The sequence below is a fragment of the Sander vitreus genome, chromosome 5 (assembly GCF_031162955.1).
Source record: "Sander vitreus isolate 19-12246 chromosome 5, sanVit1, whole genome shotgun sequence".
Taxonomy (NCBI): Eukaryota; Metazoa; Chordata; class Actinopteri; order Perciformes; family Percidae; genus Sander; species Sander vitreus.
In genome coordinates this window covers 15,443,937-15,469,714 of record NC_135859.1, presented here as the reverse complement: position 1 = coordinate 15,469,714, position 25,778 = coordinate 15,443,937, and the positions used below count along the sequence as shown (strand labels likewise).

Genomic DNA, 25,778 nt, shown 5'->3' with positions numbered 1-25,778 from the left:
TGTGGTGACTCAAGAGTTTTCCTCCCTGCTGCATCTCGAGACCCACTCATCTCACCATTCCTGCAATTCTCCTGCCAGCGTACACTCACCCCTCTTGCCCCTCTTCCCTCTTTCTTCTACTTCTAAGTATTCTCTGAACCCCCGTGAAGACCTACTGGTGGAGCCATAATGGAGGACACTTACAATAACAGGACTTCCCTGGCTAAGGGGGCCAAGGACATTGTCAAGGAGGCCAAGCGGCATGCAACAAAGAAAGTAAACAAGGTGGTGGATCGCGCCACAGATGAGTACTCATCCCACCACAACTACAGCCGATTCCAGGATGAGGAGGACGAAGATGAGGATTTCTACCGGAACCCTCCGAGGCAGGACGGAGAGAGCTACCCTGACAACGAGGAGGGCTCCAGTGATGCAACAGAGGGCCACGATGATGAGGATGAGATCTACGAGGGCGAGTATCAGGGTATCCCCTCCGCAGGAGATAGGAAGCAAAAGGAGGGCCAGGTGGCACTGGGTCAACCGGTGTCAGATGCCACAAGGGACCGTAAGGGGCTGGAGCAGGAGAGACAGGCGGACGAGGAGGAGCTGGCCCAACAATACGAGCTGATTATCCAGGAGTGTGGCCATGGGCGGTTCCAGTGGCAGCTCTTTCTGGTGCTCGGGCTGGCACTCATGTCAGATGGGGTGGAGGTGTTTGTGGTGGGCTTTGTGCTGCCCAGCGCAGAAACAGACATGTGTGTGCCCAACTCCAGCTCGGGATGGCTAGGTAAGGGACCCCATGTGTGTTTGAATGTTGATGAGAGGACGTTCATCTACTTATGCTAACATGAAATAGTGCAATCCCTTCAATACGTATTGAATTTCATCATTTTGGATAATTTTTTATGATTCTAAATAGTGTTTTTTAATGCCTTGATTCTTGACCTTTTAATTTTGCTGTACATTGCATTGTGTATGATGATGATGATGAAGATACTGATGTCATCAGGTTATCAGCTTGGGCCTGGAGACTACACAGCTAAAAAACCCATGTTACAAACTGGATGGGTGGAGTTTGAAAGATGTGGGTTAAACAGGGAGAGTATAATGAAAAGAGAATGTCCAGTTGCATTATGGGAATTGTAGAATCATTTGTTTTTGCCGTTTAATCCATACAAGTAGGGCCTAAAGGTCAGGTCATCTTGACCTCTGCTGCACAGAGTTTTTGCAAAAGTGCAACAACTTTGTGGAACACAGACTGGATCAATGGAGTAGCTCTTTAAATGTACAATATATAATTTTCTGCCGCTAGGGGTCTCTCAATCAAAACAATGGATGTAAACACAGACTTTTGATGACGTTGTGTAGTGGCATTATGGGAGGTGTAGTTTAATACAATTGCCGATTAAAATAGATCTGTTCATGGATAGGTTTATCCATTACAGTTTTATCCTTGTTACGTTTAGTAACGTCTATTCATGTCATTCTGATAAAATAGCTGCAGTTTCCCCCACATAATTACGTTTTCTTGATTTGATTTGTATTGGTAGCTAACGTTAGCTAGCTAGTTGACCAGTTAGCGAGCAAGCAAGCTAACATTAGCCAGCAGCTAACAATATCACAATATATTTCACCTCAGTGTCACTTTTTGGATGTTTTCAGCACCGTTGGGAAAAGGGTTTGTTGTAATTTTACTCAACATCTCTGAGAGACTTAGCTACTTTGCGGCTGGGGCTGGCTGCCGAGTATCTTTGGGGCCGAGGATACGCCTAGCTACATCGGGTGTTGCTTTTTGACTCTCCCCACCTTCACCTTTTGTCCACAGGACAGTCACCATTTGTGGGTAAAACATAACTGTAAAGAAGACCACTGAAGGGGGGAGAATTTCAGCACAACACTGTGGCCAGCCAGACTCGGACGCCTGGGGAGATATGGGCTGTTTGACGGAACATAACACTTTCTGTTATTGCCGTTAGCATCGTTATCAACTGGTGCTGGAGTTTGTGCTGGCTGGGTTCGGATTGCTTTAAGTTTATAGGAGTGGCTGGCTGCTGGCTAACTGTGGATGCGTCGTGTCCCCGGGGCTGTTGTCCGCTCTCATCCCGACTGAACTAGTCCCTTAGTGGCGGGGAGTGAGGCAGAAAAAACAGGGTGGGATAGCTGGCTAAATTAGCATTAGATTTGTCTTCTATCTATACAGCTAGCTAACGTTAGCTGGCGAACGTAATCATGGGTTAGCCCAGTGCTGTTTAATGGTAACTTTAGCTTGATCAAAACAATTATACTTAAAATATCTTCATGAACGTGTTGAACGATGTTGTAACCTTATTACGTTAACGTTCCCCACCGAACATTAGCATGAGCTAACGCTAACGTTACTTGTCAACGTAGCACATTACGTTAAGCTGGATCAACCAATATTGAAATGTATCAATAAATAAGATCTCTGCTGTATTACTGTGTTGTAAGTGGCATGTAACCAATGACAAAATGATGCTGTGTGGCAGAATGCAAGCTGTATAACAGTTACTGAGTGTTATTCTTTCTTTGAGATTGTATGATTTACGATTACTCTCGAACGTATCATCTCAGTGCCATGTTTTGACGGTGAGTTAGCGGAACCAGAGGGACGGCGGCCATGGACAGGCGACTAAATGAAACGTACCGTGTCATTAAAATAAAATAACATATTTCTCTGGGTTTGAACGTTGTTGGAAACATTTAGGATAGTGTAAGTACACAACTCAACAAAATATATAACATAGGTATAGTAATCTTTAGACATTTTAATGCAGAAATGTTACATATTGTACCTTTAAGTAACTAATCAATGACCCCATGCTCTTTAAAGTGTCACATAACGTTTAAGGCCTTGTTATATATATTCTCAAGGAAACAACCTGATCAGAAGACATTTTCTAATCAGTATGATGGATAACTAACCAGGACGAGTGGTAACACATGCTAGCAAACATCAGTGAATGATTTTAGCTATTTGATTTTAAAATGTGTTTTTGGCACAGCAGAGGAGTTCTTTTTGTGGTGGTCTGGCCACCTGCAGACTGGGATGTAAAGGTGTAATTGTAAATTGTTCTACGTACTAAATAGTATTCACTAAGAGTATTCTGTACACTGCAACTGTATTTAATAATGCAGACACAACTACATCCAAATGCAAACTATTTTAGTAAGCAAGCATACTTACTTTTGCCAGCATTAACATGCTATATATTGATATCAATGTTAGAATTACTATATAGTATGCAACTTGGAATAAAGAAAGGGTCACACTACTTTTGTACTTTCATGTTCGTACTATAAGTGTCTCACTTTATCCTAGTTGTGTTTCACATGGATGAGGTGTTGCGGTCCACTGGTCTCTGTGTCTGGATTAAGAGGGTAGCTAGTGTTCCCTGTGTGCTCTGTGTGTTGAGAAGGAGTCCCAGCAGTCCCTGTGGCTGCAGGTGTATAATCCATCACCACAGACTGTGTACAGGGGCTGACTCACCATGTCAGTACCAGAGTGGCGAGGACATTATTTCACGCACACAGCCCTTAGATACTAACTGCCACAGTGAGACATGACAATATATCAAGTGCACTGCAACATGATGCAAAATTGATAAGGCAGGGCTTTTTTTTAAGAATAGAGGTTGTGGCTGAAAGTTTGAAAAATTTGGATTAGAGTTGGAGAACATTTACAATAAGAAATTGAAACACCCTGTCATACGTATGTTATCATCATACTTTTAATTTTCATACTTTTGATATGATAAAAGAGTTTGTTAATATATGTCTGTGTGGGGTTGTCACTTTAAAATCCTCTCAAGATGTTGTGTACGATGCACCTTCATTTTCTCTTTCCAAGTATCCATGCAAACTCTTTTCTTCCTCTAACCAAGCAAAGTCCTGCAGGCGTTCACGCTCTACACTCTGCTTCTCCTTGTTCGTGACTCCAACCCTCACCCCCTGTCCTTCCCTCTCACCCTCCATTCTCTATGTGCCTCTCTTTTCTTCTCTCATCCTCCCCCCATTCTCCTCTCCTTTCTCCTACTGATTGCCCTGAGGCTCCTCCCTGTTGAGGTGAATATGATTGGTGTGTGTATGGGTGAATGGGTGGTTGTGCATGTCTGAGCATATAGCCTACATGATTACTATGACCTTGTTGGTATCCATTTGGAGTTTTCCAGAGTAATTACACTTAATTACAGCCAACAAAACAAAGTGAGTTGATGTTTCACAGGTGCCATGGCAATAATTTATTGCAGAAGTAAACATCAGCCAGGCTGTGGATGAATTTAATTAGGGGGGTCTCATTTTTCATGTATTTCATATATATTCTGTATTTAACCAAGCAGGACAACAAGGTTCTTATTTTGCATTGACCGCCTTAATAAGATGTCATCTTTGTGGTGGTCTGGTGGTGGCAATAAAGAATATCTTTCACAGGGCACAGGGGCTAGACCACCAGTGGTGTAGTCTACGTGATACGCAGGTATACGCATACTAAGAAAGCTCCAGGATTTCCATATACCCACTTCAAAATGCCCAATGACATGTAACAACATACTTTGCTTTATAATTTTGATATATTTTGAATTGTCATCTGTGTTTTTCTTCTTCACATAGGCTAAATAAAGGTATTTCCACTGCAAATTGGTGCATAAAAGTGTGTCAGAATGCAGGAAATTAAGTCATTGATGCTCAAAACTTCCCTGAGGGAGGACACCCAGACCCCCCACTATGAAATGCCCCCCCCCCCCAAAAGGACCATTCTGGCCCATATATATAGGCCCATACATATACAATACAGTATACCCACTACAATACATTACACTACACCACTGTAGGCCACCCACCCGCCAGTGAGGGATCATGTCCTTGCTGCTGCAGTAGTGAATCGTACTAGTTGGTTGTAGCTGCACAGATGTTTCCACCTGCATTACACCCTCCTGGTGACGCTCCTAACTTGGTACCTTGGTCGTTTTACATGTGTCACCAGGTTACAGTCGATATTCTGCTGTCTGTACGACCAACAATGGCTGTCAAGTTAGCTGTAAAAGTGGAACGGGCCATTTTATTGGAATAACAGAGGCGAAAAATCCCCTCAGTCCCCCCAAAAAACAAATGGTTTTCAGATGAGTTTCAAAAAGTACTTGACCACAGAGTACAAAGGAAATTATTTTACTGGACTTTTCAATTCACACTGTAAAAAAAGTTGAATGACATGGTTTCGAAAAATATCCATTCTGTGTTTGGTTAGTTCCACCTGAGCTGGACTCCCATCGTAGTTGCATTGTGCAGCTCCATTAATCACATGACAGGCAGAGGCAAGCTGCACGGACTGAGCTGAGTGTAATAGGATAATGCAGTTTGAGAAACGCAAAGGCCAGAATTGGATGGATGACTAAAATGCTGATTAGATAACAAAATTAATTTTGGTCCTACCAGTATCCCGATCATGCAGGGATATTTGATGCTACATGAGAATGAAGGATGGAAAGTCGGGGTAGGAGGGGACGATATGGGAAGGAATCAGGAGATTAAAAAAAGCACTTTAAGATGCAATATGTGTGATAAACAGGGGCAGAGGAGGAGGGACAGCTTTAAAGCAGAGAGATTGCCAAGTTAGACAGGAGTAATTGGGAGGGAGGTGTGGGTGAATGGGAGCAGAGGGTTGGGAGATTGGTGGTATCAGTACACCAACAGTGTGAGGGAAAGGCTCAGCTATCATCTCAGACACAACAGACAATGGGAACGCATCAACCTATCATTACTTATGTATTCTCTTAGGCTGTCTTTTCCCTGCTGAAACTCCCCTCTTTTCTCCCTCTGACTCTCTCAACTGGGCTCTCCTCATTTTCATTTAACATCCCTCTCCCTCCCTGCCACCCATACTTTCCCCCTCCTTTCTTGTTTCCGCTCTACTTGATCTTCTTTTTACCCTTACTTCCCTGTCTTCTGATCTCTTGTACCTTTTTCTTTCTTGGGCTTCTTTGTGTCCCAGCCTCAATCTCCGTCTCCTCTCAAGCTCCATTTTCACAGTACTTCTCCCTCTTTGTCTCTCTTCTTTTCCCGTCGTTCCCCCTCTTTCTTCCTATCTGTATGAACCAGTTGACAAGCTGTGTGGGGCTGCGTGGTCCAGGGGCAGCTGAGCATGGCTAAACTGCAGTAAAATCGCAGCGTCACTGCAGAGATTACACTACTGTGCAGTTTCACATTGTGTGGGAGACTGAGTTTGTGTGTGTGTGTGTGTGTGTGTGTGTGTGTGTGTGTGTGGGTGAGGAGGGTAGGAGTGTGTGACGGGACTGAGTGTGTGTGTGTGTGTGTGTTTGTGCACATGGACCAAACCTGCTGCCACCAGCAATTTCTGCCACAAGCAAACCAATGTCTAACTGCTCACTCTTATCAGGGGTTCATGGCATCATATATTTCATGCGAATTATCCACAGTCTTTTACGAAAATGAAGGTTGTATCATTACTGATGCTGAGTGAGTCATTTTAAACCCTGCACTCTAAGCCCCACAATGGGTTATTTTCATTGAAATCCTGCCCCCACTGATATGACTTAAATATGACAAAAAATCTCTTTTCCTGCGGAGGTGGCAGAAGACGGAGGCATGAATCCAATCAAACTGACACGATGTAGTACAAATGTGATTACACGCTGTTCACTTTAAAGGAGCTGATGACAGTGGAGCAAAGATGAAACTAAGGCAAATAAATGAGAGGGAAGCACAGAGGAGAAGAGAGGAAGAGGAGTGGAGAGGGGAGAAAAGGAGTAGAAATGACGAAGGGAAATGAGAAGTGAGGAAAACAATAGGAGAGAACACAAGCTGAGAGAAAGAGAAATGGAGAAAAGGTTGGGATGAGAGGCAAAAAAGGGGAAGAGAGCTGAGGGACGAGGAGAGGAGATAAAATGAGATCAAAGTAGCGATGAAGAGATTGAGAGAAACAGAGAAAAGGCGTAGGAAAATATCTAACTGGGAGAGTTACCACAGCGTCACTGTAGCGCGCGCACCAGGCACGCTGTTGTATGATAGTATCATCATTATGAATAAAACAGGACGGGTGTTTTGCGCAACGTCGTGGCAGTTTGCAGCGCTGAGCGAAGAGCATCAAAGCATGAAATCAGAGAAGAGGTCGTGATGCAGCTCAGCGCTCCCACGGCTCTCAGGGGGCTCCTCGGGATGTGACAGGACAGAAGACAGTGCACCAGGGCCTTCCCCTTCCTCCCCTCCTCCCTCTCATTCTTCTGCCCTATCTTGCAATTACTGAACTCTCCTCCCTCATTATCCTTTTCTGTCTTTTGTCACCCCCCCTTCATTGCTTTTGCTCTTTCTTCTGCTACTCACATATTTCATCTTCTTGCGTTTTTGCTTGCTCCTGTTAAAATTTCAATTTTCTTTTATCTTTCTTTCTTTTCCTTCCCTTCATCTAGTTCCCCAGTGGCTGGTTTACAGTCGCTACACCAAAAGAGTTTACATGTATTTGTAATACCTTAATCTGTTATTTACTTTTACTGTTTGGTCCTGTGTGTGTTTGTGTGTGTATGATTGTGGCAGTGTTTCATAGCTCATATCTTATTCCTTGGAATTTGTCTTGTGTTTAGAGTGAGCCTGTGATTTTGCTGAATATTAACCATTCCTGGAGATGTGTTTTGACATCTCAACAAAGTGTCATGGGGCAAAACCTTTTGCTTCAGCCTGAGAGGTCTCCTGACACACTGTCATTTTCTGATGGTGCTCAGAGTCGATCTGGGTCATCAAGTCCAAATTCAGCTGCATTTCACACTATGGTGAAATACGTACGTCTGTACCAGTTGGCATCCATTCAAGGAGTTTTACGTTCAAGGATGTGTCTCATCAGTGCTTCAGAAAGTGTACATTTCTCCTGTATATAGACTTTACATTTCATCCCTCTGCAGTTTCAGATTGAAATGTTTGGTCTTGAAATTCAGCTGAACTGAGCTGAAGTCAGTTGATTGTATCCTTCTTCTTAGTCTGCAGGCCTGAGAAAGGACCTTCACTTATAGCCTTACTAAATCAATGACATAGCAGTACTGGGTGATAGCACTAATGGAAGGGGTTTCATCAATTAGAATACTCTGGTTGAAGCTCTTGTGGTCCAACCATATAATTTCCAATGCGTTCAGTATTGACTGATGTAGCCCCGAGCATCAGTCTAATGAAATGTTGAAACATTTAATGGGGGATGTGTGTTTTACGTACGTTAAAGTGGATTACGGAACACAATTGGTTAAAAGTGCCCATTCACTGGGAGCACAGAGGAAATAATAAAACCAGCATGCAAATGATTGATTTATATTGAAAATATTTGAGAAAAACAATTTTATTAACCACACCGAAGTAAATACCCATTCCATCATTCATATATATATATATATATATATATATAAAACAATAACAACACATATCCGTCACTGGATAACCTTTAAAACAATGTATTATGGGAGTTTAATTCATAGGCAGACCCTTATTTTCATAACTCAAAACCTGTTACCTTTAAAAACAGAAAATCCCATACAGGCTTCAAAATGTTAATGTATAACTGTGAAATAGAAGTGCTCCCTGGGGCACCCACATGTAACTCAGCCTGTGTCCAAAACAATTTCAGCAAAGTTAACGATGCATTGCCTACATTCAGTATGTAAATGCTCATCTGGTTTTTCTGGACAACAACTGATTCTGAATTGGTTTTTAACGATCTGTGTATTTTGACAAAGGTATACAAATAAAACATAATCCACATTTGGTAATCCAGTGAAGAGATACATGTGAGGAATCATTTTTTAGTTTGGAGTAAAATTTTAAAAGTTATAGAAAAATGTGAGAAAAAAAGAGAAAAAGCTATTTGCTTGTGTACTTACAGCAAAACCTAACTGCTAAATACATTTAGCATTCAGATAGAATAGGTTGTAAAGAATGTCTCAGTATGTCTGTCTTGTCGGTGTAACGGTTCCCATGAAAGGCTTTCCAACCTTTAAAGCTACAGAGAATGGGACTGTATCACTCTGACATCACAATGAAGGTGGGGTGTGGCTCATAATCAAGTATGTGCCATAATTTTCAGACATGACAGTTTAATGCCACACAAACTACCTCTTGGTCTTTTGGTGATGAGACAGACCTCATAATGTCTGCTATTTTTGGATTATATTACATTACAGTACACTACTCTGCTCTTTGCTGGTGCGGGCACTGCTGACGTCATGCTCAGCGATACCGTGCAGCAAGTCTGACAGAACATCAATAAATTCATTACGTAATGGACTGTCCTGTGAGGGATGTGCTCATTAGTCAACAGTTGTATTGCTCTTGTGTTTTTTAAAGGGCATTACAGTAGCAGAAATCAGATGTTATACCAGTATCTCTACAAAAAAACAAAAACAAAAAACAGTTTTATTTGTATGGAAAATTGAGGGCTCAAACTAAATGAAAAGGCCTCTGGATGTTTAGATGCATGACAATTAAATGGGTGGCCAGTGGGTGTTTCCTTTCAGTATGCACCGTATATCTAGCTTTTTCTTAATGAAGCAAAAGTGAACTGTGCATAGACTGAAGACTTCCATTAAATTTAGAATAAAATGTATGGTACCTTCAGGCGAGTATCTAGATGGCTGCCAAATGTGATAGATTGCCGGGTTTTGACCCCTGAAGCGAGAGAGTCAAACAGATATCTGCGCACAGCAGAGGAGAAGAGACCTGACTGTAGACATTACAGACAGGAAATGCATCTTGCTATTAAGATTATTTTTATGTGATGTTCCCAGATAGCTCAGTTGGTAGAGCAGGCGCCTATATATAGAGGTTTACTCCTCAACGCAGCAGGCCTGGGTTCAACTCCAACCTGCAGCCCTTTGCTGCATGTCATTCCCACTCTCTCTCCCCTTTAATGTCTTCATCTGTCCTGTCAAAAATAAAGGCAGAAAATGCCCAAAAAAAAAAAAAAAAAGATTATTGTAATGTGATGAATTAAGTGTCCATACTGCAGTCATGTCACTCCATATATGATTGTGACTTTCACATTCTCTTCTTTGCGTGTGGAATTAAAAATTCAGGTTTATGTGTCTGCATATGTCTGGATATTAATAAAGACAAACAAATTACTGTACAATTATAGTAAACTATTAAGGGTTTTAGTCTGGAACATAAACCTAAAAATAAATTCTAAATGGAGACAAATCCAGTTGGAGCAGCAGACCCTGTATGTTCATGATGGCTCAGGCTGCTAACCGCACAATGCCACATACAATGTAGACTAAAGCAGTAATAATAGGCTCCTCTCTCCAGAGCAGAATCATGATGATCAGTGAGAGAAATCAATGCTGTTTTGTTGGAGCATTGATCCCATTTGTGATGAGAGAGATTACAAGAGAGCAGAGGCCCCTTTGTAAACTCACCCCACATTACTGTTCACATTTGTCTCCCCATTGATCAGAGCCTGTTTTCAGTCTTTACACACTGTATTTACTTATCAATGTTAGAGTGTTACAGGAGCAGAGGATTTTCAAAAAGGGTGTGAGGTTCATTGTCATCAGTCAGTGCACTAATTTTTAGGCAAAGCAAGGCAAGGCAGCTTTATTTGTATAGCACATTTCAGCAACAGGGCAATTCAAAGTGCTTTACATGAAAACAGATTAAAAAATCAAAAACAGATAAAATACGAGAAGAAAAGTTACAGTGCAGTATAAGAAATGAAACACTGAAGAGCAGTTAAAACAGTTAAATATATAAAAACAGATAAAATAGGAATTTCTCTCTATATGCTTATATAGATTGTTATACAGTATCAACAATGCAGCTTCAGTATAAGAAATGAACAGTTATTTAAAGAAAGGCAACATCAAAAAGATAGGTCTTCAGCCTTGATTTAAAAGAACTGAGAGTTGCAGCAGACCTGGAGTTTTCTGGGAGTTTGTTCCAGATATGTGGAGCATAAAAACTAAACGCTGCTTCGCCCTGTTTAGTTCTGACTCCGGGGACAACAAGCAGACCTGTCCCAGATGACCTGAGAGGTCTGGGTGGTTCATAGTGTAGTAGCAGATCAGAAATGTATTTTGGCCCTAAAACGTTTAGTGATTTATAAACCAGCAAAAGTATTTTGAAATCAATTCTTTGAGGCACTGGAAGCCAGTGTAGAGACTTCAGAACTGGAGTGGTGTAATCCACTCTCTTGGTCTTAGTGAGGATTCGAGCAGCAGCATTCTGAATCAGCTGCAGCTGTCTGATTAATTTTTTAGGGAGACCTGTAAAGACACCGTTACAGTAGTCAAGTCTACTGAAGATAAAAGCATGGACAAGTTTTTCCAAATCCTGCTGAGACATAAGTCCTTTAACCCTTGATATATTTTTAAGGTGGTAATAGGCTGACTTTGTAATTGTCTTAATGTGGCTGTTAAAATTCAGGTCTGAGTCCATACACCAAGATTTCTGGCTTTGTCTGTTTTTTTTAACATTATCGTTTGAAGCTGAGTGCTGACTTTTAATCGTTCCTCCTTTGCTCCAAAAACAACCACCTCAGTTTTTTCATCATTTAATTTAAGAAAGTTCTGGCACATCCAGTCGTTAATTTGTTCAATGCACTTAGTCAGTTGTTGTATTGGACTATAGTCCCCTGGCGATAAGGTTATATAAATTTGTGTGTCATCCGCATAACTATGGTAACTTATTTTATTGTTTTCCATAATTTGAGCCAGTGGAAGCATGTAGATGTTAAACAGGAGAGGCCCCAGAACGGAGCCTTGGGGAACTCCGCACGTCATATTTGTATGCTCAGATGTATAATTCCCTATAGACACAAAGTAGTCCCTATTCTTTAAATAAGACTCAAACCACTTTAGTACTGAGCCAGAAATGCCAACCCAGTTTTCTGATCAGTCTAGTAATATGTCATGGTCGACCGTATCAAATGCAGCACTGAGCTCAAGTAATACCAAGACTGAAATTTTGCCACTATCTGTGTTTAAGTGGATGTCATTAAATACTTTAACAAGAGCTGTCTCAGTGCTGTGGTGTGGTCGAAAACCAGACTGGAAGGCATCAAAACTGTTGTTTAGTGACAAGAAAAGGTTGAGTTGTTGAGAAACCGTTTTTTCAATGATTTTACTTAAAAATGGAAGGTTTGATATAGGCCTATAGTTGCTCATTAGTGATGTGTTCTTTTTTAAGAGTGGCTTAATGACTGCAGTTTTCAGGGCCTGTGGGAAGATACCTGAGAGAAGAGACGTGTTTACAATCTGTAGAAGATCTGTAGCCAAATAATTCGAAACATTTTTGAAAAGGCCCGTTGGTAGAATATCAAGGCAGTAGGAGGAGGTTTTCAGATGTTGTATAATGTCCACCAGGTTTTTACAGTTAATCTTATGAAATTGGGTCATATTGGAATTTGTTTTGCCTGGACACTGTGACAACACATACCCTGTACTCGATATGGAAGCACTGATTGTTTGTCTAATTTTCTGAATTTTGTCTTTGAAGAAGGTGGCAAAATCATTGCAGGCCTTGGTGGATAAAAGTTCAGATGCTACTGGAAGGTTTGTTAACCTATCGACAGTAGCAAACAAAGCACGTGAGTTATTATTGTTTTTGGCAATAATGTCCGAGAAGAAGGACCGCCTTGCATTCCTCAGTTCCAAATTATAAATGCTCTCTTTATAGGTGTTGTAGTGAACCTGGAGATTAGTTTTTAGCCACCTGCGTTCTGCTTTTCGACACTCTCTTTTTTCTGTTCTTACCAGTATAACATTTCTCCAAGGAGATCTTTTCTTACCAGAGACAGCTTTGACCTTAGTGGGCGCAATGGCATCAATAACATTTGTAATTTTACAATTGAAATTGTCTACAAGCTCAGTGACTGAGACCCCTGAGAGGGTGGGTGTGGACAAGAAAAACTGAATGAATGTTTCACTGGTGTTGTCAGTGATATACCGTTTTCTTATTAACTTTGTTTGGACACTTTTGTGCACAGAGATAGTGCCATTAAAGAAAACACAGGAATGATCAGAGAGAGCAGCATCAGTCACCACAACCTTGGAAATGTTCAAACCCTTCGAGATAATCAAGTCCAGAGTGTGCCCCTTGTTGTGTGTGGGCTCCGTCACATGCTGAGTCAGTCCATAGTTCTCAAAAATACAACACAGTTCTTTGGTCCCTCTATCCTGGGGGTTGTCAACATGAATGTTGAAATCACCAGCAATAACTACACAGTCAAAGTTAATACAGATTATAGACAGCAGTTCACTAAAGTCGTCAAAGAAGGATGCACAGTATTTAGATGGCCTGTAGATAATTAGAAATATAGGTCGAGACTGGGACCTTAGCTGAAGAGCCACATATTCAAAAGAAGCAAAGTTTCCATAAGATATTTGATTTTGATATTGAGATATATACGATTTTTGAGTACATTGGAATGAGTCATTAAACAAAATGGCAAATTGAAGTTAGGGGGAGCTGACTCTATAAGAACAGCATCACTGTTATTATAGTCTAACCAGGTTTCAGTTAAAAACATGAGGTCAAGATTGTGCTTAATAATAAAATCATTGATTAAAAATGATTTTCCCGCCAAAGACCTGACGTTTAGTAAGGCTAATGTTAGTGTGTTAAAATAATTATCTGTCTCGTTTTTTGGGACAGGCTGTGGCTGACGAGGAATGGATGCTAAATTTGCTAAGTTGGCAGTTAAGTGCTTCTTTTTCTTACTTAGCGGATTCACCATTCTTTTTCTATTACCTATCACAACATTCATTGACGAAGAATTGAATACACAGGGCCCAGGCTTGTCCTGGAAAGAGTCATGAGTGCCACTAGGCATGCAGCCTGGGCCCAGCACATATCAGTTAAAGCTTGTTTCATTTTGTACACAAGCATACTTATCAGTCTGGTGAGAAGGAGTTCGCTGCCGTCCTTGAGGGGGCAGAGGTGCCTGGCGTTTTACTTTCAGCGGTTCAGTCAAAACAGGGTCAGTTTGATGCTGGGGGCGAATGATGGGAGAAGGTAGTGGGGCAAACTTGATTCCAGCATCTACCAGCTGCTCCATCCGGTCAGTGAACCCCAACATGTGGCAGGGGGAAACAGGGGAAAAGGCGGATAGGGAGAGCGACGAATCCTCAAAGGCGTCGGTGTTGGTAAGGGGGTTTGTGGAGTGTTGGATGGGTGAAAAGGGGGGTTGAGATTTCTTGTCTCCATTCTGTGGTCCTCCATGGTCAAATCTTTGCTCAGGTGGGGGCTGTGGTGGATCACTGTTGCACTTTGTTGTGTCTTCCTACTGTTTTGTTTGTGTTGATTTATCTTGTCTCGTGTCCTTGGCCGAGGGAGTAGATGTGTGGTGTAGAAAGTAAAGTAGGCTAGAGGTGAACAGCTTTACTCCTGGCTTGTTAAGAAAAAGTCCATCTGCTTTAAAAAGATGTCTGCGGTCCCAGAAAAAGTTAAAATTATCAATGAACCGCAGAGAGTGGACGGTACATGAAGTTGAAAGCCATGTGTTCAGTGCCAACAGTCTGCTGAATCTCTCATGTTTAGGATCTAGTCAGAGTAGCAGGGATGCTGTATCTTTAATCTAGAAATTTTACATGTGGCAATCTCTTCTTGTTAGATGTATTGGTCTAATATGTCACTTGGGGAATGTGTGTGTTTATCTATAAAAAAGTTTGAGTGATATCAGCACTAACATCTAACAGCAGTATATTTTTCCCTTTTTAAAATGGCATGATCATCTATAAGTTCAACATTGCATATGTCAGTCAGTCATTCACCATAACTTCCAATTCACTGATAAACATTCAGCAATAATGGAGGCACATGCTTAATGTTGCTCCATATTTTTATTTGACACTTCACCATTTGCCAGCAAAGGCACATTTAGAGGACATGATTTCTAAAACACTTCTTGGCAAAGAGTCACTGTCGGGTGGCTTTGAGGAGGGGGGGTGAGGAGGATATTTTTAAAATGTCATTCCACTTCACTTAAATGAGTGCGGACTGGTTGCTGGATAGGTGCCAGTTCACCTCCAGGGCACTGCCAAGGTGCCCTTGAGCAAGGCACTGAACCCCCAAAACTGCTCCAGGAGCACCGTAACCTATATGGCTGACCCTGCATGATGACCCCTCTGAAACAAAAATGCATGTGTGTGGTATCTAGGAGGGATATGCGAAGAGATACATTTCAACTGCGTCTTGTGTAAAAGTGTTGTGGTGTTGATTGACCAATAAAGCATTTTAAAAAAGGTGGCCAGTAACACAGTAACACTACACAGTTAATAAACCGTATCTGCTTGATGTGTAAATAGGCAAGTTAAGTTTGTTAAGGGAATGATATGTCAATGCTCTGTTCACAACTTGTTTCCGCTGCTTCCCGGTTGCCAAAAATTGGTTATTGCAGGTGTCTCTTAAGAGCTTTGTGAAGATAATCTAGTAAATCATAAGTGAGAAAAGTCTGCGGGAGGCAACTCACTCAAACCTGATGTGACGACTGGCACTAAAACCATCTCCATAAGGTAACCAATGAGATAAACTCCCAAAATATTGGTGTAGTCTGAGACACCAAAACATACGACCTCATACAAACATATGCAAATGGAGAGTTCTGAGGTAATGTATTGTATGTTAAGGCAAACAAAACTCAAACCCTTCTCTCCCCTTATCTTTCCAGGCAGTGTTGTTTACTTGGGGATGATGGTTGGAGCGTTCTTCTGGGGAGGGATGTCTGACAAAGTGGGCCGCAGACAGTGCCTCCTCATTTGCATGTCCACGAATGGCTTCTTTGCCTTCCTGTCATCTTTTGTTCAGGGATACGGCCTCTTCCTCCTTTGCCGTCTCATCGCTGGCTTTGGGTAAGTCTGATAACGTGGAGGTCATTCTAGGGCTGACTAAGATGACAAGCCACCCGTTTAAACGATTTGTGAAAAGTCAAGTCAAATTGTTACGCTATGGCACTTCAAAATCGCCTTCCGTAGCAACAGGATTGTCACATTATCTGAACATAAAACAGTATATGTCCAAAATCAACGTATGCATCAGGGCTAAATCACTGAGAGTAAAGAATCCATCTCTGTGAGGAACAATCTATTTGAGGAGTGTTTCTGTAGGCATGTCTCTCCCAATTGTTACTGCCTTTGTAGATTCCACTGAGTAATTGTTGAAGAAATGTCCTGTCATGCTTACGTGAAGCCTGTTTTCTCTCTTACTCTTCCACAAAAGGTTTGGAGTTATAAATGGATATTTTCTACTGCTGCTGCAATGCAGAGCAGTAACAACTATGAACAGCCAGTCTATGATGTTATAGCCAGTGACATTCTCACTCCATAAAGAAAACTTCAATATACATTTTTGTAATCATCTCTAAAAATAACCAGTGTGTTTCAGAGTTTGTGAAAATGTAAACTCTACCAGAGACAGACAGTGAGTCATCCTCTTTATACATAGAAACATGGTGTAGAATGTGATTTATTATGTCCTTGTCTTTGGCAGTGCAACTGTTCCTTTAAGAGCTAATTCAGTAATTGCATCTGCACCATTCTCCCCAGAGACCTCCAGAGTAATTGAAAAGGCTGTCCAAACTGCCAACGTGACCTGTGCCTCTGAATCATTCAGGAACTGGCACTGAGGGTTTTTTTCTACTAAGTTGTGGGGACAAAAATGCTTAGCTGTGCTTATTTTTTGCTTATTTGGTCTCCTTTGATGTCTTAGTAATGAACCTTCAGTTTATTCTATTTTAATGGAAAACAATCCAAAAAAAGCTTTAAAGGCTGAATAGATAATCAAATTTTCACAGTTTGACAGACAGGAACCAAAAAAAGTGATGTAAAAGCAATTGTGACTGCAAACGTGTCCTGGTTTCTCCCTCTACTCCCACTAACTTCCATATTCTCTCTGGTTCTTGTAGGATAGGAGGTGCTGTGCCCATCGTTTTCTCCTTCTTTGCAGAGGTGTTGTCCAGGGAGAAAAGAGGAGAACATCTCAGCTGGCTGTGTATGTTCTGGATGATTGGAGAGATCTATGCATCTGCTATGGCCTGGGCCATCATACCACACTATGGTGAGTTTATTGGTTAGAAAATATTGTAATGTACGCCTATTTTGCCAGGCTAGGGATTGTGCTTCCTAATAAATAGAAAAGGCCAATTATAAATTATAAAAATGTTATATTGAGTAAAAGCCGTGACAGAATTAAGTATAGCACTGATGAGAAGCTTGGCTTGACTACAACTTACAAAACTGTAAGGCTTCCCCATGGCCGTGGGTTGAGGTGCATGTTTTCCCTGCCATTGGAATCAATCACCTAATAGCTCTGAGTGGGTGCAGGCTGAGAAAGGCAGAGGTTTACGTTAAGTGATTAACGTACGCATAGATACCATAGAGCAGACGAATGCTGAAAATGTGAGGGTGGGCCCGTGGGGGAGAGAAAGCTGTGATTTATGACAATACGACATTAGATATCAGCTGCACTCATCATGAAAAGAAACAGAACGAAGGGAATGAGCTTTCTTCCTGTCCTCTTCTCCTACTCACATTCTTTTAACTTCTTCCCTGCTTTTTTTAACCTGCTATCCCTACCTTTTACTGCCCCCCCCTCCTGTTTTGTACTCTCCCCATCTCTCTGTCTAACTCTGTCCTTCCTTTTATTACCTCTCCTCTCTCTCCATTCTCTGTCTCTGCAGAGTGTTCTTCTTGATCAAGCATAATTAGGTTTTTCTCCTTGCTCTAATAGGACAAAGCTACAGCTAGAGGTGATTTATGGCCAGACCATGCTTTAGCCAACCTGTGACGTCATTGAGGGAGAGCCAGTGTGTGTGTGTGTGTGTGTGTGTGTGTGTGTGTGTGTGTGTGTGTGTGTGTGTGTGTGCGTGTGTGTTGCTGTAAGTGGCATGGGTGATGTTGTACTGGGGTGCAGCCATATACAGGTCTTCTTCAAGGGAAATTGAAGGCAATAATTGTAAGAGGTCATCTGGGTGAACTCCCCCCCCCACACACACACACACACACACACACACACACACACACAGCTGTAGATCCGCTCACATGGCTGTACAGAAGTAGCCTGGCTCCGCCGTCTGGGTTTGCCCGTCTGGGTTTGCGGTATAGTCTTGGGTTTTCTCCAGCCAAATCTTTACCGGTCCAATCAGCGAACAGAGGGAGTGGCTGAGAACGATGACGTTAAGGCCGTGTGCGGCGGAGAAAGATGCGAGCGAAGCCATTCGGTCCGTTGTGGCAACGCTGCCGAATATCCAGAAGTTAAAGCCCGAGGAAGGACAATCTTTGCTGAGTTTTGTTGGTGGCCATGATGTTGTGGCCCTCCTCCCACGGGGTTCAGGAAAAGTTTGATTTTCCAGCTCGCTCTGTTAGTGGTGAAGGAGTTTGCTTAGGCTAATGCTAGGTGCTAAGGCTAATAGCCTTGACAGTCTCCCCTCTTGTTGCACATGCGCATGACATACGTCACGACCAAACGTTAACGATTGGTTATGGCAGATCCAGAGTGGCTCTGGGCAGATCCAATAGTTTTAAACTTCAACAGAGTACCCGCCTTCAAGGAAGTTAACAATTGTCAATGGAGAGAGGCCAGACTCTCTGTACAAATGAAATGTACGAGAGTCTGGTAGAACCAGGCTAGTACAGAAGCACACTGGTGGAGGACTCACAAAACCCTCTGAAACCATAACGAGCCTTCACAACGAAACTCTGCTGTCAGATCTGCTGATATCGTATTGAAGGGATGGTAGTGGCCTTACTCTGCTCTTATTCTCTCTGACACTCACTACCACTCTGCCTCTCTTTTTCTCAGAGGGAACTACGTGTTTTGCATACTCCAGTGCTCACCAGTGGTTTTTATGTTTTCCCTAAAGTGCTGCAGTGTCTGCAACCACAACAGCGCTATGATGTGTGGGCCAAAATGCCTCATGCAGAGATACCTTTATCTCTTTGAACGAAGCCTAAAGGTATCATAAATTGGTTATGATACAAGTGCCTCAACACTAGCATTTAATACACCATTAGGGCACTCATTTATCTTCTCCACTCGCTGACTCCTAATGTCTCCCAAAAGCCCCCTGCCAGACTCACAGCTGGGGCCCTAAAGGAGGTCTGCTCGGCACAGATCCTCATTACATTGACAGGAGAGTTTGAGGAGTTCACTTGCTGCCAAGAAAGCCCACCACGAGAGTAACCTCATTAGACACTGCTCAGATCCACAGATTAAAGATTAAATACCCTCCAGTCGACTTCACATTGTTGTCAATTAATTGTAACTCCTCTGCTTCTACTACTTGAAAGGCATGTATGGCATTATATGATTTTGGCTTTCTGTAAACCACGAAAGCACTCTCATATCTGTATAGTGAACATGTAACTGAAGCCAGCAGCTGCTTAGCTTAGCTTAGTATAAACACTGGAAACAAGTGAAAACAGCTAGCCTGGCAAAATGTCAAAGTATTTTTTAAAGCTCGTAAAGTCTTCAAATCTGTCTGTATTGGCTGAATCCATCCATCCATCCATCCATCCATCCATCCATCCATCCATAATTCTTCCCTCTCTATCTATCTATCTATCTATCTATCTATCTATCTATCTATCTATCTATCTATCTATCTATCTATCTATCTATCTATCTATCTAGGCCTGGGAGTAGTGTAGCACTGCTGAGTCAGTCATCCATAGACTTAGTCAATTACTGTATGTACATAATCCCTGTAATGAGATTTCCAATGGCATGCATGAAACAGTAACCCTAAGGGGCAGGAAGCCACGCTACATTTCTGTAGAAAAGGCAATCACTGCTGAACAACTCCTTCCCTTTTTCTCTATGTTACTCTGTCTGTCTCTTTCTCTCTTTACTCCTCTGTCTAACTCTGACTCACTCCAGACAAACACACACACACACACACACACACACACACACACACACACACACACACACACACACACACACACACACACACACACACACACACACACACATACATACACGGAAAAAGCCAAGGAAATAAATAAAGGGACTCTGAGAAAGTGGAAATACACACAGGCGGGACGTTGTCTACAAAAGTCATTACTCTTGCCCAACAAAAGACACCATGAAAGTGAAAGCCAATCATTGCTTATTTCCTTTTGCAGTTTTTGCTTAAGTTTACCTATTTCTTTTTATTTTTTTTATTTTTGTTACGTAGGTCTGGTCTCTTCTGGGATGGATTTAAACCACCCACCCCCTTTGAAAATAGTTGTTTTTAGATTTAGATTTGAATTGCTTTCAAAGCCGGATTTGAATATGCTGTGAGATTCATTTCAAGCAGCCTTTTTCTGGCATAACCATTAGTGTTAACCCCCTCCCCACTCCCTGACTCCCCTCCTACGACTGTTGATGGATAATGGTGCTATTCCCTTTGGAGCAGCATCTTCATGAAGCACGATCTGTCGAGGAACGTGGGAGGTCACGACTAACACGGCAAAACCCTTTCTATGCTTCCTCCCAAAAAACATTCTAAAAAATGAAGTGAATGAGAGAATAACTACAGATCTACATATATGAGACATTGTTTGTGATTGCATCCTGGCTGGTCCAGGCATTACTTTATATATACTGTATACTTAAGTTATTCTTTGAGTTACCGTCACAAGCTTTATGTAACTACATACTTACACATACATGTTTATGTAACATTTATCTTTATGTAAGTTTTGCACACTGCAAACAATAAACTCTTTAAATTGCAGCAATACTGTTATGTCATTATTAGGTTTCCTATTGCATAAGGAAAAGGATTTTGAATGTATGTTTGTGTATTTACATGTGTGTATGTGTGGGTGTGAGTTTGGCATTTTGTTAGTCGTGTCAGTGTCATCTGCATTTTCTCTGTCAATGCAAGTTTTTTTGTTTGCATCTCCCCCTTTTGTTAGAGTGTATAAGTCTCTGCATGTGTGTGTATTTGTGTGTGTGTATGTGTGCATGTTACAATGATTGATGAGTCTGGGAGAGTGCCTGTGGGCTGAGATCAGGTGCAACGAGATTTAACTTAGCAGAAAACGCTCAATTCCTTTCCTACACATTCAATTAACCCGTCCCTGTGCACTCCTCTCAGCTCCCTCTGCAGAGCCATTCATCTCAGAGCTTACATATCACTCTGCTATGGCCGCTGAGCGCTCTCATTTAAAAAGCCATCTTTTATTTTGTGTTCGGAGTATGAGTTTCACACACAACATTTAGAATCAGCCTCTCAGATCAATTGGCCCAGTCCCCCCTCTGATAAGGTAGTATATACACTACATTTAATATTATTTAGTCACTGCTTCCTCAAAGCATCATTTTGAGACTTATTAAGTAATCGTATTTGCTTTTATTATGCCCCTGTGAGCTGAAGATTGGCTAAATAGCCACCTGCTGGCTTCAAATTGTGCACTGAGCATTAGTGTATATTTCATCAGACACATATTCATCAGACCACAATTGTGGTCTAGTCCAAGAACCAAGCAGTTATGACCAAAGAGTTTAACAGTAATTTTGTTTGCAGAAAAATAATTATTTTCAGGATCGCTTGAATATTTTACATTATAGTAAGGCACCAACAACATATATCTTTACTAGCAAAATAAAGTCAATGCCATACAAAAGATGAACCATGTAATGTAAATGAAATAGGGCTTTAAGTCTAAATATTAACTCTGAATAATGAGTAATACAACCAGATAGAAAGTAGTGCCATAGTATGTTAAATAGCAATTACCAGCATTTGTGAGTAAGTCTGGCAGCACTTGGATTTGTGAGTTTTATCAATGCTTCACAAACTCATGACAATGTGCCAAACACGGATAAGCTGCATGGACAAAAAGACAACATTCAATAAGAATACGTCAGACATATGTAACATATTATACAGTATATAATTTATTGGCATCCAACATAATGTTACCCACTATTGCAGCAGTGTTTGCAAGAAAATTAAAATTAAGCACTTGTCATGTGTCATGTTTTCATCAAGTATTTAAATGCACTCCCTTCCTATTCCGCCATGTCATCCATCTGATTGTCATTGGTGTTGTATGCCACTGTTTACAGGTTGGAGTTTCAGTATGGGCTCAGCATACCAGTTTCACAGCTGGAGGGTATTTGTGGTTGTCTGTGCCCTGCCCTGTGTGTGTGCTGTGGTGGCACTTACTTTCATGCCTGAAAGTCCCAGGTTCTACCTTGAGGTAATGCTATTTTCCCAAATTATTACAGCTTAAGAAATATTTACACTGAAACAGTTATAATCCCTCATGAATCTACTATAACAGTTGTATCTTCAAGAATGCTGTGTCATTGTCACCAACTGACCGTGCTTATCTGTTCTTACATTCAACATCTGTAGAATAGTACATCAGGTAAATTGAGAGTACTTGGACATTTCCCAACAGATGTTTAATCAGATCAAACAGTGTGAGTCATCTAAAACTCCTGGAGGAGGCTTTATATGTGCAAATAAAAGCCTGGAAATTCGTGACAGTAGGTTTGCTGCTGCAGGATAAGTCACAAGTAAAATGAGTCACAGTTGTCGTGACTTTCATCGTTTTGGCCCATCAAATGTGGATGTGTTGCTGTCCCTGAGTAAGCGAGACCAGTGCTGATCCCATGAATTTATCTTCTCTCTTTTTTTCCGCTTTCCCTCCTGTCAGGTGGGGAAGCACGATGAAGCCTGGATGATCCTCAAACAGATCCATGACACCAACATGCGAGCGCGTGGGCAACCGGAGAAAGTCTTCACCGTGAGTGTTTGTTTCTGCTGTGCACTGTCTTGGCAGGGTTTCCTGATGCTTAAGGAAGCAAAGAGGCTTATGTTCTGCCACCGCTGGGACAGGTTTTAACGCTTTGACAGTGCAGGATCATATCTGAATTATGAAGGTTCTGAAAGCTGTTTTGTGTCGTTCAGGCTTATTTGCTTCGTGAGCTCCACTTTGGGAAAGCCTCTTAGTCAACACATTTCTTGAATTGATCATGTACTGTAGTACACACTGTTTACATTGATTTTCATTACAGTTATCATGTGCTTTCAATTTTGTGTGAAACTAAAGATAATCAAATATAAATACGTGAAAAACCATAATACAAGGAACTTCCATGATATTGCTTACGTAATCACAAACAATTAATGTTGAATGTGAGTATTGTATTATACTGTGATCATGTATTCCTTCTTCCTTCTTGATTCCTTTCTTAGGTAAACAGGATCAAAATCCCCAAACAGCTGGATGAACTGGTGGAAATGGAGTCAGAGTCTGGCAACCGAGTTTCCAAGTTTTTCTTCAGAATAAAGACTGAAATACATGGGGTAACTACTTGTCTTTTTATTCAAATGCAGCATAAAGCTATCTTTTTTTAGGCTAATTTCTGTCCACTGCCTCAACCGTACATTTGTCTTGATCACATGATGTATACTAAGTCTCTTATCTCTCTAGATCTATCTGAATCTCATGAAGTGCTTCAACTACCCTATGCGAGAAAACATGATGAGACTAGCCGTAGTGTGGTTCACGCTGTCGTTCGGGTGAGCTTCCTCCTGATGTCATTTGTGTTACAGAAAAATCAGACAAGTCTAATTTCTCCGGTCAGATAATAGCACTAGGCAGTCAGGCTTGTGACCACATTGCATTTCTGTCATCTTGATTTCTCTGCTGTGCAGAAGTTGCGAGGTCTCGAAATCAATCACAGTCTGTGGATCAATTACTGGTCCATTGGTGTCTCAGGGCAGGGGGAGCAAAGATAGAAGGAGTGAAAGCAGCCAGAGATTAAAAAAACACCCTGAAAACACTCTTTAAAATATAACAGAAACCACAAGTGTATCCTGGTTTTCTACTGTCTGATCGCACATGTATGCGTGTATCCGTCCATGTTTTCATCAGATCTCAGTATAAAAATCAACATAGGTTGGCTGATAAATTTATCAATTCTTGATATCCTGATATCCCTGTATCCTTGTGGTTGCAGGTATTATGGTCTGTCAGTCTGGTTCCCTGATGTCATCAAACACCTTCAGGCAGATGATTATGCCTCCAAAGTGAAGCTGCACAATAATGAACGCATTGAAGACTTCACTTTCAACTTCACTTTGGAGAACCAGATACACCAAAATGGCCTCTTCATCAATGACCGGTAGTACAAGTAAACTTACCAGCAGGCTTAGGGGATGGATGGACGATTATACTATGATAGAATATTTAAAGTAGAATGTAACTGTACTTCTTCAGATTCATCAATATGAAGCTGAGGTCCGTCACCTTCATTGACTCTACCTTTCGTAACTGCTACTTTGATGATGTGACATCGGTGGGCTCCTTCTTCCGTAACTGCACTTTCATTGATGCTTTCTTCTTCAACACAGGTGAGATATAAGGATTCAATATTCTTAACGATTTCTTTGACATAAATACACAGCTAGAGTGGGATGTTTTGTCATTTTTGATTCTCAGATTCATCAGGTATAAACGTGTCAAATACAATTTTCAGACAGAGACAAGACAACAGTATACTGCGTTGTGATTGACTCTGTTTTATTATTGCAAAATGTAATTCATTTGCATTCTTTTGGCAGACATTGATGAATCCAAGTTAATAGATGGCACAGAGTTGATCAACAGCACATTCACACACAACAAGAAAGGATGCCAGATGACGTTTGATGATGACTACAGTGCCTACTGGGTTTACTTCATCAACTTCCTGGGGACTCTGGCTGTTCTGCCCGGCAACATTGTGTCTGCCCTTCTCATGGACAAAATTGGGCGTCTGTCCATGTTAGGTAAGAACGGAGGGTAAGAGTGAGGTTCATGTTTATGTTATTGGTTTTTTCACATCGAGTGCAAGATGTTGAAATGATTCAGGGTATGGATGTAGCATCCATCATTGAGTATGAGAGGCAATTTTAATTAGGCCCTATAATTCAGTGGAACATATAAAAAAAAAGAGTTTCAGGTGCACTAACTCTTGCTCTGTGTGTTTGTATGTCCATCAGGTGGCTCCATGGTCCTTTCAGGCATCAGCTGTTTCTTCTTGTGGTTCGGCACCAGTGAGTCCATGATGATTTTCATGTTGTGCCTTTACAACGGCCTGAGCATCTCTGCCTGGAACTCCCTGGATGTGGTAACGACTGAGTCATTCCCTACTGTCAGGAGGTGAGAAGACAAACAATAGATGATTACATACTGGTTTACATAGTTGTTTAGACTTGTGGAGGGATTTACATAAAGTGAACAGACATACACATAACACACAGGGGTGATTCAGTCAACTTTAACACATTTCTCTCTCTCTTGTGTACCTTTTACCTCCTCCTGTCCCTGATTATTTTCCCCTCAGAGGAACAGGCTTTGGATTCTGCAATGCTCTGTGTAAATTGGCTGCAGTCTTGGGGAACCTGATTTTTGGTTCTCTTGTTGGCATCACAAAGGCCATCCCCATCCTCATGGCCTCGTCTGTGCTCGTCGGGGGAGGCCTGGTTGCACTCCGGTTGCCTGACACCAGGGAGAATGTCCTCATGTAACACTGGCTTGGCATTCATCAGCTGGGATAAAACCTGGATAAAACGTGGGTGAATCCGAGCGAAAGCCCCGGGAGCTTTGAGCAAGGAGTGCAAATGGCTTGGTTCAAACATACTGAATCTACACTATTAATCACATTCCACTAGTGTACCTTACGTAAAGCTGGATAGCAACCCACCTTTTATCACAGTGTTATCATACAACTCAAAATCATTAGATTCCTTTTTAGTCAATAATAAGCTCAGCCATTTTGTGAATATATTATCTGGAGATTTCACATGA

General features: G+C 41.5%; 1 protein-coding gene across 2 annotated transcripts; it reads left to right on the top strand.

Moving 5' to 3' along the window:
- Positions 1-168: 168 nt before the first annotated feature.
- Positions 169-25,498, top strand: sv2ca (synaptic vesicle glycoprotein 2Ca). Of its 2 annotated transcripts, XM_078249695.1 has the most exons (12): positions 169-766; positions 15,653-15,833; positions 16,886-17,037; positions 22,042-22,175; positions 22,638-22,727; positions 23,180-23,290; positions 23,418-23,506; positions 23,947-24,111; positions 24,207-24,340; positions 24,551-24,757; positions 24,971-25,130; positions 25,315-25,498. In XM_078249695.1, exons 1-12 carry the CDS (start codon positions 169-171, stop codon positions 25,496-25,498), a joined length of 2,205 nt encoding a protein of 734 aa, XP_078105821.1. The 2 variants fall into 2 exon arrangements, with proteins under 2 accessions (XP_078105821.1, XP_078105822.1); XM_078249696.1 differs by lacking the exon at positions 24,551-24,757.
- Positions 25,499-25,778: the final 280 nt, after the last annotated feature.